Below are 15049 nucleotides of genomic sequence, written 5' to 3'. Positions count from 1 at the left end.
CTAGATTATCAGCGTTAGAGACTAAATCTAAGAATGAAGAAAAAAATACGGACAATTATCATACCGATGAAGAAGAATTATCTACTGAAACAGAATGGATTCGTCAAAAGCAAAGAAAGAGGAAGAGAGAACAATCTGACTCACCTCCAACACAATCATCCAATGAGCAGAAAGTTAGTTCACGTAGAGAAACTGAACTAAAAGAGAATGCTGAACCAAAAAAAACTCCTAGTATCAAACAAGTTAAGAGACCTCCTCCAATAATACTCTACAACATCCAAGACTATCAAGTAGTGTATAAGATTTTGAATGAAAAAATAAAAGACTCTTATAAGATCACACTATTGAATAATGGTAGCTTAAAACTCAACGTTGAATCTGAGGATAATTATAGACTAGCTACATCATTGCTGAATGACAAAAAAATGAATTGGTCTTCGTTTGAAAACAAGCAAACGAGACCCATTAGAGTAATAGTGAAGAAGTTGCACAGCACTTGCAATCCACAGGAAATAAAAGAGGAACTTCAGGAAAAAGGATTTAAAATTTTGGACGTGGTAAACATTCTTAAATGGAAAACAAAAGAACCACTCCCAATATTCATGTTAACTTTTGAAAACACAGAGAGCATAAATAGAATTTATGAAATATGTGTAATTATGGGTATGAAGGTTGAAGTAGTCCCCTTGAAAAAATCGAAATTTCTACCGCAATGTAAAAATTGTCAAACCTGGGGACACACTAAAAAATACTGCCAGAAGGAGCCTAGGTGCGTGAAATGCGCTGGTCCCCACATCACTATCAACTGTACTAAGAGTAAAGAAGTTAAGCCTAAATGCTACAATTGTGGGATGGAGCACCCTGCTAATTATAGAGGATGTGTTGTAGCACAAGAGTTGCAGGCACTTCGAAATAAGAAAAAAGCAATAAAATCTATTTCGTCAGTCAACAAAAGAAAGGAACCTATTGTGCCACAGAGAGCTGTAATAAATGACAGTAGAGTTAAGGAGAACCAGAGTTATGCTGATAAGCTGAAAAATAAAGTACCTATCAACAGTAACGAAAAGTCAAGTCTTCAAGATTACAACTTGAGTAAAGATTTGGAACTGAGCATTACAACTCAACTTAAATTGATTCTTGAGAAACTAGTTGTGCAAGAAGGCCTGAATAAATCAATTTTAAGTAGGTTAGAAAAACTGGAAAATATTTCAGTTCCAGAAGTCATTCACAAGAAGCATGGAAAATAGATTCAAAATTATGACTTGGAATGCTAATGGATTACTACAGCACAAAGATGATCTATTAGCAATTCTAATTGAGCATAAAATAGATGCCTGTCTCATTTCCGAAACTCATTTCACCAAAGAATCCTACTTTAAAATTAGAGGGTACAAAACGTACCATGCCATACATCCCAACAACAGCGCTAGAGGCGGAAGTGCGGTTATTGTAAGAGAAGAGCTAAACCATCACGAGTTCAAGAAGATAGAATTGCAGGAGTTCCAGTCGATTTCAATCAAAGTCAAACTTATCGGTAGACCATCTGGTACGATCACAATTGGAGCCGTCTACTGTCCACCACGATTTAATTTGAAGAAGATAGAATATATTGATTTCCTAAGCAACTTCACAGGTAAATTTATCATCGGAGGAGACTTCAATTCAAAGAATACACAATGGGGGTCCCGACTGACCACAACTAAAGGAAAGGAGCTATTACTGGCTGTTAATGAATACCACTGCGATGTTCACTCAACAAGGAAACCAACTTACTGGCCAACAGACAAAACAAAAATTCCAGACCTGATAGATTTTTTCATCACAAAAAATATTTCACCAAACTGTGTTGAAGTTGAAGAAAAATTTGATCTCAACTCTGACCATTCGCCAATAGTTTTGACAATGCACAGTGCAGCTGTTAAAAAAGAAATGCCACCTAGACTCATCAACAGGTACACAGATTTAGAAAATTTTAAAAATATGATAGACTCTAAAATAGACTTGAACACATCTCTGCAAACTATAGATGAACTAGAAACTGAAGTCCAGGAGTTTGTAATCAATATCCAACAATGTGCCTGGGAAAATACACCACTACTTCAAAGCAGGATTTTCAAAGGTAATTGCTATCCTGTAGCGGTAAGAGAGTTGATAGAAAAAAGAAGAAGAACAAGAAGATCATGGCAATCAACAAGAAATCCAAGAATTAAAACAGAACTTAATAGAATTACTAATGAACTGAGAAAGATGATACAGGATGTAAAACAACATGATATCAATAAATACTTAGAAGAGTTAACCAATGAGTCTACTACAAATTTTTCATTATGGAGATCAACCAGGAAACTGAAGAGACCTCTTGAACAAGTTACACCGATAAGGAAGAATCAAGATTGCTGGGCAAGGAGCAATAAAGAGAAAGCCGATTGTTTGCTGATCATCTGGAAAAGGTTTTCTCACCTCATGAGGAAACAATTTTAGATGAGAATCCTCATCATCTTGGAGCAGGAGTTATCACTCCAACATCGCCAAGGGAGGTAGAATATGAGATTAAAAATTTGAGCAGAAAGAAAACGCCAGGTTTCGACTTAATAACTGGAGAGATTCTACAGGAGCTCCCAAGAAAAGCAATTGTGAAGCTATGCCATCTCTTCAACGCTTCATTCCGATTGAAATATGTGCCAAGTTTCTGGAAGGTAGCCGATGTCATCATGATACCAAAACCTGGAAAGCCACCACATGATGTAACCTCGTATAGGCAATTTCACTACTGCCAGTAATATCAAAATTATTTGAGAAACTTCTACTGAAAAGATTGAAGCCTTATCTGGACGATAATGGATTAATACCAACCCATCAATTCGGATTTCGAGATAAACATAGTACAATAGATCAGGTGCACAGAATAACAAATATTATTGAAAATACATTGGAGGAAAAGAAAGTTTGCTCTGCAATTTTCCTTGATGTAGCACAGGCTTTCGACAAAGTATGGCATTCAGGATTGTGCTACAAAATGAACCAGTTCTTACCAACAGAATACAGTCTGATACTGAAATCATATCTTCAAGACCGTTATTTCAGGATAAACAAGATGATGCTTTTTCATCTCTCAGAGAAATCAGGGCTGGAGTTCCTCAAGGAAGTGTGCTGGGTCCCCTCTTGTACCTCCTATACACATCTGATATACCTCAACCCGAAAACGTAACAGTAGCAACATTTGCTGATGACACAGCAGTTTTATCAGTTGGTGAAACTGTTGAAGTTTCTACAGAGAAATTGCAGGTGGCAGTCAACAGAATCAATGTTTGGACAAAACACTGGCTTATAAAATTGAATGAAGCAAAATCAGTTCAAGTCAACTTTACAAACAGAAGAGTTCAATATATCCCCTTAACACTCAATGGGAATATTGTACCCTACTCCAACACTGCAAAATATCTAGGCATGACGCTGGATGCCAAGCTTAGATGGAAGGAGCATGTGAAGAAGAAAAGAGAACAACTTGGCATAAAATTCAAGAAAATGTACTGGCTACTTGGGAGGACATCAAAGTTGTCAAATTATAACAAATTGCTTCTCTACAAGCAGATTCTCAAGCCGGTGTGGACCTACGGAATTCAACTCTGGGGCTGCACCCGACCATCCAATATCGACATCATCCAGCGCTTCCAGAACAAAGTACTCAGAAGTTGTGTAGACGCTCCTTGGTATATCAGGAACTCTGATCTCCACCGCGACCTGGGAGTGGCGACAGTCATCAGTGAAATCCAAAGATTTGCAGAAAAACATGAGAAAAGACTTCATCAACATGTGAACGTGGAAGCAATCCAGCTGCTCAACGTGCATGGAGTAAGAAGACTGCAACGCAGAAAGCCACACGAATTAGTTTAGTGCTAAAGTGTTCAATTGGAAGTGCAAAGGCAGAATACTGTATCCTTTTATGCTAAAAATAATCTTTATTTAATCCTTGACCAATATAGAAGGCTTCCAACAACTCTTTTCACTTTTGTGTCTTTTGATAATGTTGTTTCTCCATTCTATATAGAATATATCACCAGTTCTTAAAGGATATGTTTTAATTATTACAACTCAAGTCTTTCATGTCTCAATAAGTCATAGTGAAAACATGTTCTCCACAGAATATATATATTCATTGAAAAGTAATCTTCATCCGCCTCATTATTACTGTTTCCCTTTAGAATAAATCTTATTTGTTGCAGAACATCAGTGGGAATATCATTGTCTCTCAAATCTAAAACTTCAATGATACTGTTGATCCGTAATACTTCAGAAATAAATTGGAGGGATTCAGGAGTTATCCCACAGTCCCCCAAATCAATAGCTTTCAACCAGTATTAGGTCATCCAGTATTTCATTAGTGATCGTTAGAAATCCAACATCACCTATCATTGGATTTTTGTTTAGAGTGATTCTATGCAGTGCTGGGAATATTTCAGGACCCGGATGTCTGTATCTCAAACTTTGTTTCCACAGTTCACCCATTCTAACAAGTCGCACAGATTTGATCATTTTTACTTTCCTTGCCCTATTACCATAATAGGTAAGGAAAGTATTGCTTTCCGAAAAAAAATTAAGGTACCCCAGTTTCTAAATTTCTATACGTTTCAAGGTCCCCTGAGTCCAAAAAAGTGTTTTTTGGGTATTGGTCTGTATGTGTGTGTGTATGAGTGTATGTGCGTCTGTGTACACGATATCTCATCTCCCAATGAACGGAATGACTTGAAATTTGGAACTTAAGGTCCTCACAATATAAGGATCCGACACGAACAATTTCGATCAAATGCAATTCAAGATGGCGGCTAAAATGGCGGAAATGTTGTCAAAAACAGGTGTTTTCGCAATTTTCTCAAAAACGGCTCCAACGATTTTGATCAAATTTATACCTAAAATAGTAATTGATAAGCTCTATCAACTGCCACAAGTCTCATATCTGTAAAAATTTCAGGAGCTCCGCCCCATCTATGCAAAGCTCGATTTTAGATTCCTAATTATCAGGCTTCAGATACAATTTAAACAAAAAAAATTGAGTGGAAAAGATTGCGCATGAAAATCTCTACAATTAATGTTCAGTATCATTTCCACCTAAAATTTAAAATAAGCACGAAATTCGAGAATATGTTATTATTTCAATTGCAAACTGTTGGCAACTGTTGATTCTATTAAATGATTCACTATGAAGAGATAGCAGACCTCGTATGTCTCCAGCGTTATTGTCCTGTCACCAGCTGGCCAGATTTTTGTTTATAAGTAGACTTGAGATGCGCGTAAACACTAGCGTCAGGTGATCAATTTTCATAACAACAAGGAAAGTTGTGTGAGTGCGCCACACCAGATTTTTAAAATACATTCCACACCCTTCTCGTCAATTCCAAAGCCTGTTGAATCTAAGCACAGTGAAATCTGTGAAGCGACAAGTCGACAAACGATTTCCAAACCCTCATAACCGTCTTTGCATTGGCAGTTTGTGAAACCCAAATTTTGTAGATTCTATATTTTGCTAAACCTGAACACAGAATGTTCAAAGAGTCTATAGAAATTGGAAACCCATACATAATCAACGAAGTTGATATTTCTGAATTAAATATAAGTTTCCTGATAGTCAAAAAGAAGCATCCCAATAACGGTTGTTTCATTATTGCTATTTCTGCAAAATTTTCCCCATTTGCACTGTTTGATCACCCATATTCATTACGTGTTGTAATTCTGAAATAATGCAAAGTGGTAGCTTTTACTTGGAGCATACAGTACTGGCTTCCATTCAGATTCGTCAATTGTATTTGCATTTATGACTAAATCATTGTACTTGCCAATGTTGACTTTTGGTTTGATTTCCTTTTCTTTGTAAATTTTGGCATTCAAGTCGTTGAAATCATTAATCATATAATTTCTTTTTCAACAATTCATTTGATCAAACAACAATGACTAATCACTATGAGAAAATTCAGGATTTCAATATTTGGAGAATAGGCTTGAATTTTTCAAAACTACAAGATCAATTCGGAGATTTTACAAAATATTATTCAATCTGCCACTTGCTTAAAAATCACTATCAATATTTTATTATAAATATTTTAAAATATAAAGACTCTGAGCTTTTTATCCTATGTACCTAGGCATTGTATTAAAAATTGAATAATTTTTTTATTGTCAAGATTATTATCAATTGATAATAACACTCCCGTGTTTCGGATGGACACGTTAAGCCGTCGGTCCCGGCTGCCTAAAAAGCAGTCATTAGGTCATGTCAGAGGCCCTGAAATTGATCAGTTGCGACCTGAAAACTCTGACACCAGACCTGAGCCAGCCAGGTCACTCGATATTATTATTAATATTATTATTATAATTGATCAATAAAAATGAAAAAAGGCCCACAATCATCCTCATTAAATTAAGAATCCTTGGAGTTACCAGTCTAGTGACATCTGAATTTCTGTTTTATAAATTATTCAAAAACTGGGTGACAGTATTGAAAAATCACCCTGTAGTTGAATGTAGGCTTTTGGATTTTTGCAATAGAGCTTTTGGGTGAATACCACACTTTTTATTTCTTCATATTGTATTCTCACCTTGTGAGAATAAATTGTCATTAATAGAATAGCTATGCACCTACTATTTTCTCAACCCTTCCACAATCAAGTCTGCTGTAGTAAGGTCCACGTTATAATGGTAGTAGTTGATTAACATTGATGTTGCTATCTTTGTCTATTCCACAAAGCAGATAGAGCTATCCTTTTTCAGCTCCACAATTTTGCCAGACGGTTTTTTACAATATGGAAATATAATTATCTAACAAAACAATTGCAATATCTATTTTTGGTAAATACCACTTTTTATTCCTACATTTTTCTTTCCACATCATAAAAAAAGCTATTCACCTACTATTATATGAACCCTTTTACAATACAGTTTGCTAGTCATCTAAAATTAATTACCACATAAACTACTGTGAATAATGTATCTATAATAATAATACAAGTCCTGCCATTGATTGTGAATGTGTATGTGTTGCAGATGGCGACAGTTACTGTTAAAAAGGAGGAGGAGGAGGAGGAGGAGGATGATAGCAGTCAGCAACCAGCTGCAGTGGAAGATGATTACAGCCAACAACATTATCTAATCCCTGGCTACAACATGATCTTCATCAAAGAGGAGGCATATGGTGAGATGCATTCTATTACTAAACGATTCTTGATTGACCAGGGTCTACACTCCTTGCTCGGGGGATTAGATTGTGGCCAGCTTCCTTACATGAAGTGGTTTGATGTTTGGGAGTGGAACTCCTGTGTAAATGCTACTCCTGAATGGGCTGTCTGCCACATGTCAACCATGCACATGTACAGAACAAAAATCTGTAATGTGTTCAGATTATCCCATCAAATCTCATATAGAAATCTAAAGATGATTACAACTTTTCATAAACTAGCTGACCCAGCGAACTTTGTACTGCCAAACAGTTAATCATGACAAACTTCAGCTGGATGCACACCTGAGGAGGCGTGATTCGGCATTTTGCATCCAGGTGCTTCTTGCTTATTTGTTTGAATGGAAGAACTCACATACACTGAATCGGGCATGCCGTGGAACGGTGTGATAAGGCAATTTCCATAAGATCAACACTTTGTATCACCAAGTCGCGCCTCCTCAGGTGTTCTCAGCCTTAGCCTAATGTGATGCACTATATTTTTATGAAAATTATCCAACAATCTGTTTTTACATTTATATCTCAAAATTGACTTCCTATGTGCTTAGTTATTTGTGCAGCAGTTTGTAATTTTAGATATAGTTGAATGCAGCTTGTTGGGAAATTGAATGGTATATCTCCTTGCTGTTGATTTTCCCGTGCAACTTTGAAGGACCGTAGGGAAGAGTCCTGAGTAGGATTATGAATTTGATAGGCCATAAAACTGGTCCTGAACATAACGAACATAACTAAAAAAATAATGAAATTTGGTGCACACTTGAAAAAGTTATTGAATGTCAAAATTTGAGGCTCGATTTTCATTTATATATTGAACTTCTTCAATCTCATTAATGTCTCTATGTGAGAACACACAAAAACAGCTGTGGTTTTCTGTAAAGTTTCTGTAAAGTTAAAAACCTGTGAGGTTTTTAGCTCGAAAATTTTTAGTTTCAATTAAAATTTAGACTTTTTGAATAATCATTAAGTTACTGTTCTAGATTTTTTGATTCTAGGCTCTAATAGTAAGTTATCTATTTGGTTCAAAATTTGCTCGTTGGAAGTCTGAGTATTGAAGAGCATAAATTTTATTTTGAAAAGTGAAAGTGACATAACCAACATTGTGATTTGGACAGTATAGTATAAATTGGAAATGGGACAGCTTTGGGCATGATCCTGTTGTGCCTTTCCTCATCTCAAGTATTTGTACACAATGTGATAAATAAATAAATAGAAATATGTAACAACATGACAATTCAATATCATATCATTACAAAAAATATTCTCTTGACAAAAAATATATATTTAGATCATTATTTATAAAGGTATAATTGATCATTATTACTGAGAATTAGGAATTAATAATATTGTATCAGATATGCTGGAAGGACTTGAAACACAGCTATCTACTATAGGACGTGAAAAGAAAACTCACTTCCTAACATACTTGTAACTTAATAATTCTGTTATCATAAATCTCTACAAGTTGCATTATTGATTATTGCAGATGATCAAGAGGATGAAGAATAGTTTTTTGTATATTTGGAGTGAAAAGTACAGTTTTTTCTCCCCGAGGGAAAAGTTTGAAGCCCGAGGCGAAGCCGAGGGCAACAATTTTCCTGAGGAAGAAAAAACATTTTTCACTCGTGATGTACACAACATTTTTCCTCCACCTACATTTTTATGAAAACTGCAAATAAAATAATTTTCAAAAACTTACGTGACCAGTAAAATGTGTTACAACATAACCTAAAAATTAAACAGCTGGCTTGTAATCACACTGTTCACCCATAGAGAAACAATAGCGTAAGTAGATATCCCATGGTATAGGGAATTTTTGTCGCAACTTTTACTGTTATCTCAAGCCGATTACTGTCGATTATTGTCAATTTTTACTGTTTTGTTGGGGTGATAGTGTATGAACGGCACAATTTGAGAGACTACCAGCGTCACACAGCTGCATAGGAAAGAACTATGTGAACTATCAGCTTGGGATAACAGTAAAAGTTGCGACATGAACGCCCTATACCATGGGATATCTACTTATGCTATCGTTTCTCTATGGTTCCCCTCTGACAGTGCTATGCACTATCTGTCGGCAAAAGTTGTAACAACAATGGCCGACTCGACTACAACAGAACTATGATGAAGTTCCCGTTTCAAATTTGATTAGTTAATGAGGAATATTCGTTGGCTGGTATTATGAATAGCATGGAATAAAAAAAACATTTATACTTTTTTATAGTATACTGATATGAAGTTTGTAATAATTTCAGCATGAAACATATATTTCATATATTGATCAAATGTCTGGTTGAGGTATTGAAATTAGTTGGTTTAATGACTACTCTATATGCTTCCTCGTTTGAACTTGGACCTTCTAACCTATTTCGAATGTAACTTTTTAAAATAGAGATGCTTCCCATGTTATTTAAATGGAGTTACTTTTACGCTCTAAGGAGTTTTTCTGTTTTTTCCTGCCGTGAGCGAAAAAGTCACACTTTAGTGTTATGTTTCAGGGAGTAAAGTAGGCTATTTAGACAGTAGGTGGAGGAAAAGTTTCTTTCTCCATTCTTCCCTTATTATTCTTCCCCCATCCCATCTTTTCATATCTACCGTCTATTAACTTTTCCTGATAAATCTTTCACCTTCTCAAGGATTGAAGGTTTACCCAGTACATGGATATCCATAGTTGGAAAACCCCTTCAATCTTCCATCCTTTTTTGCACCACTTTCTTTTTATTTTGTTTTAATGTGTATTGTTGTTGTTTGCATGTATTCTTTTAGTTAATCTCTGTATTAGACTTGTATGTGTGTGTAAAAAGAAATAAATTGAATTGAAGTGCAGTGAAGAGTGAACCAGAGATGTGGCCTTCAAACTGCAGCACATCTGGCCGAGACTATGCAACAGAAGTGGGTGGACTGAATGAGCATTCAACCTCTCCAGTGGAAAAGTGCACTGAGTCATCTGTGGCTGGCAAAAAGACCAGGCTCTACAGCTGTGCTCACTGTAGCTATGAAACACCAAAGTTTAGTAATTTGAAGGTACACATTAGAAAACACACTGGAGAAAAACCATTCAGCTGTAAGTTTTGTGGCTATAAATTTGCTAGGTTAGATGTTTTAAAAGTACATATTAGAACACATACTGGAGAAAAACCTTTCAGCTGCGACTTCAAAAGTGCTCAGATGGGTAATTTGAAAACACATATCAAGAAACATACTGGAGAGAAAATCCTCAGCTGCAAATTTTGTGATAGGTTAGGTGATATCAGAACACATACTGGAGAAAACCATTCAGCTGCAAGTTTTGTGACTTCAAAAGTGCTCAGTTAGGTAATTTGAAAGTACATATCAAAACTCATACAGGATAAAAACTCTTCAGTTGACTACAAAAGTGTTAGGTTATGTTTTTTGAAAAAAAACATACCAGAACACGGTACAGGAGAAACAACTCCTAGCTAAGCATTTTTAGGGCTGTTTTCCAAGCTCGGGATTTAGATAAGTTCTACACTTTAAACAGCTAGAGTCAGAAAAATAGCTTTCCAAAATGGGGTGTAGTCATAGTTTCTATGATATTCTTTATTCTATCATTTCTAGAATTGAAATTTGATTGCTTGTATTCAAAATGGCGGCTGGTTGTAGTTTTAGTTTCTACTTGAAACTATAAATATTAGTTTTAGTTAGCATTATAAATATATAGTTTCTACTTGAAACTTCAATCAGCCGCCATTTTGAATACAAGCATCATAGAACTTTTTTATTGATGCCATCTTTCTTGTTTCAAAAAGGTCTTCAAAATCACTTGCCACCATTCACAATGGGTGTCCACATTTGAAATATTCTAGTTACAATCCCCAAGTCACCCCCTTATGAAATTGGGTTGAAATTCAATTGTATGTCAAAAGGTAGATTATTCGACCAATAACTTATCCTGAAAGTTACATTATTATAACTACAAAAATCACTTACAACAACTTATTGAAGGGTTTCCATACACATGACTCACTCTGTATGTTGTTTTCTATTGAACAAAATGAAGATATAAAAAACTGATCCTTTGAGAATATATTTGAAATCTGATTCCCATTACAAGTGATAAGAAATCCATTGTGAGAAAATTAATGTATTCTCAGGGAAGACTCTTAATGTGTATTTTCTCTCCAGTTGAAGTTATAAAATATGTTTATTTTTTGTTTTAGAAACAACCAAGGACACCTCATCATCAGATCATGATATGCCATCATCACAATCTGTGCTGAGTATTGTTGAGTCAGACAAGGAGCGAGAATATCGACCCACCACCAGCTCCAGTCAGGCAGATTCATGCAAAGAGGATGAGGCCTATTTCATCGACAAAACTGCATCATCACCAACACCACCACCTATAACTTCTTCACAGGATTACAGTGGTGATCATTCTGAAATCATTGACGGTGAACAGAGTGAGGGGGAAGAGGAACATGAAAAAACATCAAAGCGGGTCAGAAACAAAGATTACTGTTTTTATTGTAAAACAATGATTTCTACTTTTGCCCGACACATCATAAGAAACCACTCAAAAGAGATGGAAGTTCAACAAATTCTGAGCTGCAAGAAAAATAGTAGCAGAAGGAAAACCCTCTTGTCAATCCTGAGGAAAAAGGGCAACTTTCTTGCGACCAAAACTGGGATCATTCGTCGAGTTCGAAAAAGTGCTGATGATAATGAAACAATAGGTCCTTTGCCTTGCACTTTTTGTTTAGGTTTATATAAGAGATCAGCGCTCTGGAAGCATCGAAAAAAATGTCCATTGAACCCTGGTTCTAGTTGCAGGGTTGCAGCTCAGGCAGCAGGCCTTGCAATGATAACAAATGACTTCAAAGCTGATCATGAATTGAGACAGAACATTTTTCCAATAATGAGGCCTGATGAGGTTACAATCGCAGTCCAAAAAGACACATTGATATGTGAGTATGGTTCTCGTTTCCTGCAAACTCACTATAAAAGGCACCAATTTGCAATTTGCTCAAGAAAAATGAGAGAGCTTGGCAGATTGCTTATAACTGCTAAGAAAATTGATCCGTCGATCAGGAATTTGATCCATGCTTTAAGACCCCAGTGTTTTGAAACTCTTGTAGCATCTGCAAGGATAGAGGCTGGGCACAATGTAATTGACAATTCATATGCTTCTCCAAGGTATGCTATGAATATAGGGACTTCTCTAAAGGACTGTTGTGGAATAGCCATCTTCCATGTGCAGAAGAGGAAGTTTTGCATACCAGGCAAAACGGCCTCTGAACTTGAAGAGGAATTGAAAACAACTAAAATGCTGATAGAATCGAATTGGAATGTCGAACTTTCGCATGCAGCCTCATCTTGTCTTCAACAAAATAAAATGAACAAAATTACTATTGTGCCACTGGCAAGTGACCTTAAAAAATTCAGAGATTATCTAATTGACAAAGGGGACGAAGCAGTAGAAACGCTTAAGATTGACTCAAATAATAAGTTGGCTTACAAGACTTTGAGTGAGGTCCTCTATTGCAGAGTGGTGCTATTATGTAGGAGAAGGGTGGGAGAGCTTGAAAGGCTCACTGTGGAGCTCTACCAATCAGTAAGAATTGATTCATGCTATGAAGAATTTGAGGATGTGATAAAGCCATCTGAAAGAATACTTTTGCAAAAATTCAAAAGAGTAGTAGTACCGGGAAAGAGAAGAACCTCTCCAGTATTATTCTCTCCTGATGTTCAGGAAAAAATAAAAATTCTGATTGAATTGAGGGACAAGTTTGTAAGGGAAACTAATCCTTACCTGTTCCCGACAATTGCATCTGACAGCCCAATTGTTGGGTATGAAGTTTTGAAAGACCATGCAAATAGAGCTAACCTGAAGACACCCGGCGCATTCTCGTTGAAATCTCTGAGGAAGCATTTATCAACTATTTCACAGTTGTTCGATATGAGTGAGCAAGATGTCGAACAGCTGTCCTCGTTCATGGGTCATACAGTGAACATTCATCGAAATGAATACAGATTACCCGACAATGTATTTCAAACCTCGAAGATTGCGAAGCTATTGTTAGCTATGGAGAAGGGAGAGGCTTCCAAATACAAGGGGCTCACCCTCGACGAGATAGAAGTTAATCTTGAAGACAATTTATTAGAGGAGCAGGAGCATGTTGAATCGTCAGGTGAAGAACAAGTTGACAACTTTGAAGATGAAGGAGTTTTGAATGAGGAAAAATCTCCAAATGTATTCCCCCTCAAAATCTTGAAAATGCTCAATTCTCCTTCAAAATCTAAAGCCAAGAGGGAACTAGTAAAATGGGAGGATGAAGAAAAGAGGATTGTCGCAGCTTTCTTTTCATCCCATATAGAAAATAAAATTGCTCCAAAGAAAAGAGAGTGTGAACTACTAATTGAGAAAAACCCTATTCTACAAACAAAAACATGGGTTAAAGTTAAAGTTTTTGTTCAGAATATATACACAAAAAAAAATTAAACCACCAAAAACATAATAATTCACATTGTTATTTCAATTTTAATCTCTATTATATTTATCTCTAGAATTGTGATCACTATAACCTTGGTGTCCGGTTTCCCATTAGGGACTGTATACGGCGAGGTGGAACTGCCCTTGGGTCTCCCCACCATTCAATGCCATATGCTTATAATAATAATCTCTAGTATATTATCTCTCAGTACCAGTATTCTATTTCTATTGTTTTACAAAATGTTGTTGAAAGTTCATTCTATTTTACAAATTGACTATTCTTATTATTGGGATTCAAAGTGATTGCAATACTAAATCAAGTAATAGGCTATTGTTAATTCAGGAAAAATAGAATCTGGATAGGCTACTAAAATAGAATCACTTTAATACTGTTATTTGATCTACTTATTTGTTTATGTATTTTCCCATTCGTACATCTATTTCTAACTGTATTCTATTGAGTGTGAACTATTAATTGAGAAAACCCGTATCCTACAAACAAAAACATGGGTTAGAGTTAAAGTTTTTGTTCAGAATATGTACACAAAAAAAAAATTAAACCACCGAATACATAATTTACATTGTCATTTCAATTTTTATCTCTAGTATATTATCTCTCTGTAACAGTATTCTATTTCTATTGTTTTACAAAATGTTGATGAAAATTCATTTCATTCTACTCATTATCTATTATTATTTTTTTTAAATTTAAAGTGATTGAAATGCCAAATCAAGTAATAGGCCATTATTCAGGAAAAATACTGTAATAGAATCTGAATCTGAATACTGAAATAAAATCACTTCAATACTTTCATCAATTTACTTATTTGTCTAAGTATTTTTCTATTGGTTCACTTCTTTCCGACTTTATTTTATTTCTATTGTTTTGCAAAATATTGATGAGGATTACTTTTATTTTACCCATTATCTATTCTTATTTTCTTGCTATAATATTCAACTCAAAGAACTAGTTCCAATTTTTTTTTTTTGTATCAAATCGATCATTCATCTCCTATTCCATCCGATACCATAATTACCCCAAAGTTAGTAGTTATGTCTACTAACGTTGTAATTACTCTACATATATTATGAAAATATGTATAATATTTTATTGAAGATTATATTTTGATTATGGAATCTTGTTGTCTCTCTAGATTATTACAAAACTCATTAAAATGAGTTCTGCCAATGTTTTTTGATAGAATATTTCATCTTATTGAGTTCTATTATCAAATCAAATCTATTTTATTGTTCACATTATCTGTAACATAAAAATCATCAGTAAAATAACTTTTCTTCAGTAATAAAATTTTATGTAAAATACAGATGACTTCCACCATGAAGAATGAGTTATAATGATATAAACTAGCTAA

The 15049-nt window shown here is 35.2% G+C and overlaps 1 protein-coding gene across 31 annotated transcripts in view; it reads left to right on the top strand.

Moving 5' to 3' along the window:
* The window catches only part of LOC111054622 (gastrula zinc finger protein XlCGF57.1), a 721792-nt gene extending 707145 nt beyond the window's left edge, over positions 1-14647 (top strand). For 21 of the 31 annotated variants that reach the window (XM_039440914.1, XM_039440905.1, XM_039440917.1 and 18 more), the window contains 2 exons: positions 7036-7183; positions 11404-14647. In XM_039440914.1, the coding sequence (XP_039296848.1) occupies positions 7036-7183; positions 11404-13685 (2430 nt within the window). In that variant the 3' untranslated portion in view covers positions 13686-14647. Of the gene's footprint in view, positions 1-7035; positions 7184-10043; positions 10553-11403 lie in introns of those variants that run through there. The other 10 variants (XM_039440915.1, XM_039440910.1, XM_039440909.1 and 7 more) reach the window with 2 other exon arrangements.
* The last annotated feature ends 402 nt before the right edge of the window (positions 14648-15049 follow it).

The sequence above is a fragment of the Nilaparvata lugens genome, chromosome 14, assembly GCF_014356525.2.
Source record: "Nilaparvata lugens isolate BPH chromosome 14, ASM1435652v1, whole genome shotgun sequence".
NCBI lineage: Eukaryota > Metazoa > Arthropoda > Insecta > Hemiptera > Delphacidae > Nilaparvata > Nilaparvata lugens.
The sequence above is the reverse complement of the archived record's forward strand: the minus strand, read 5'-3'. Positions and strand labels throughout refer to the sequence as shown.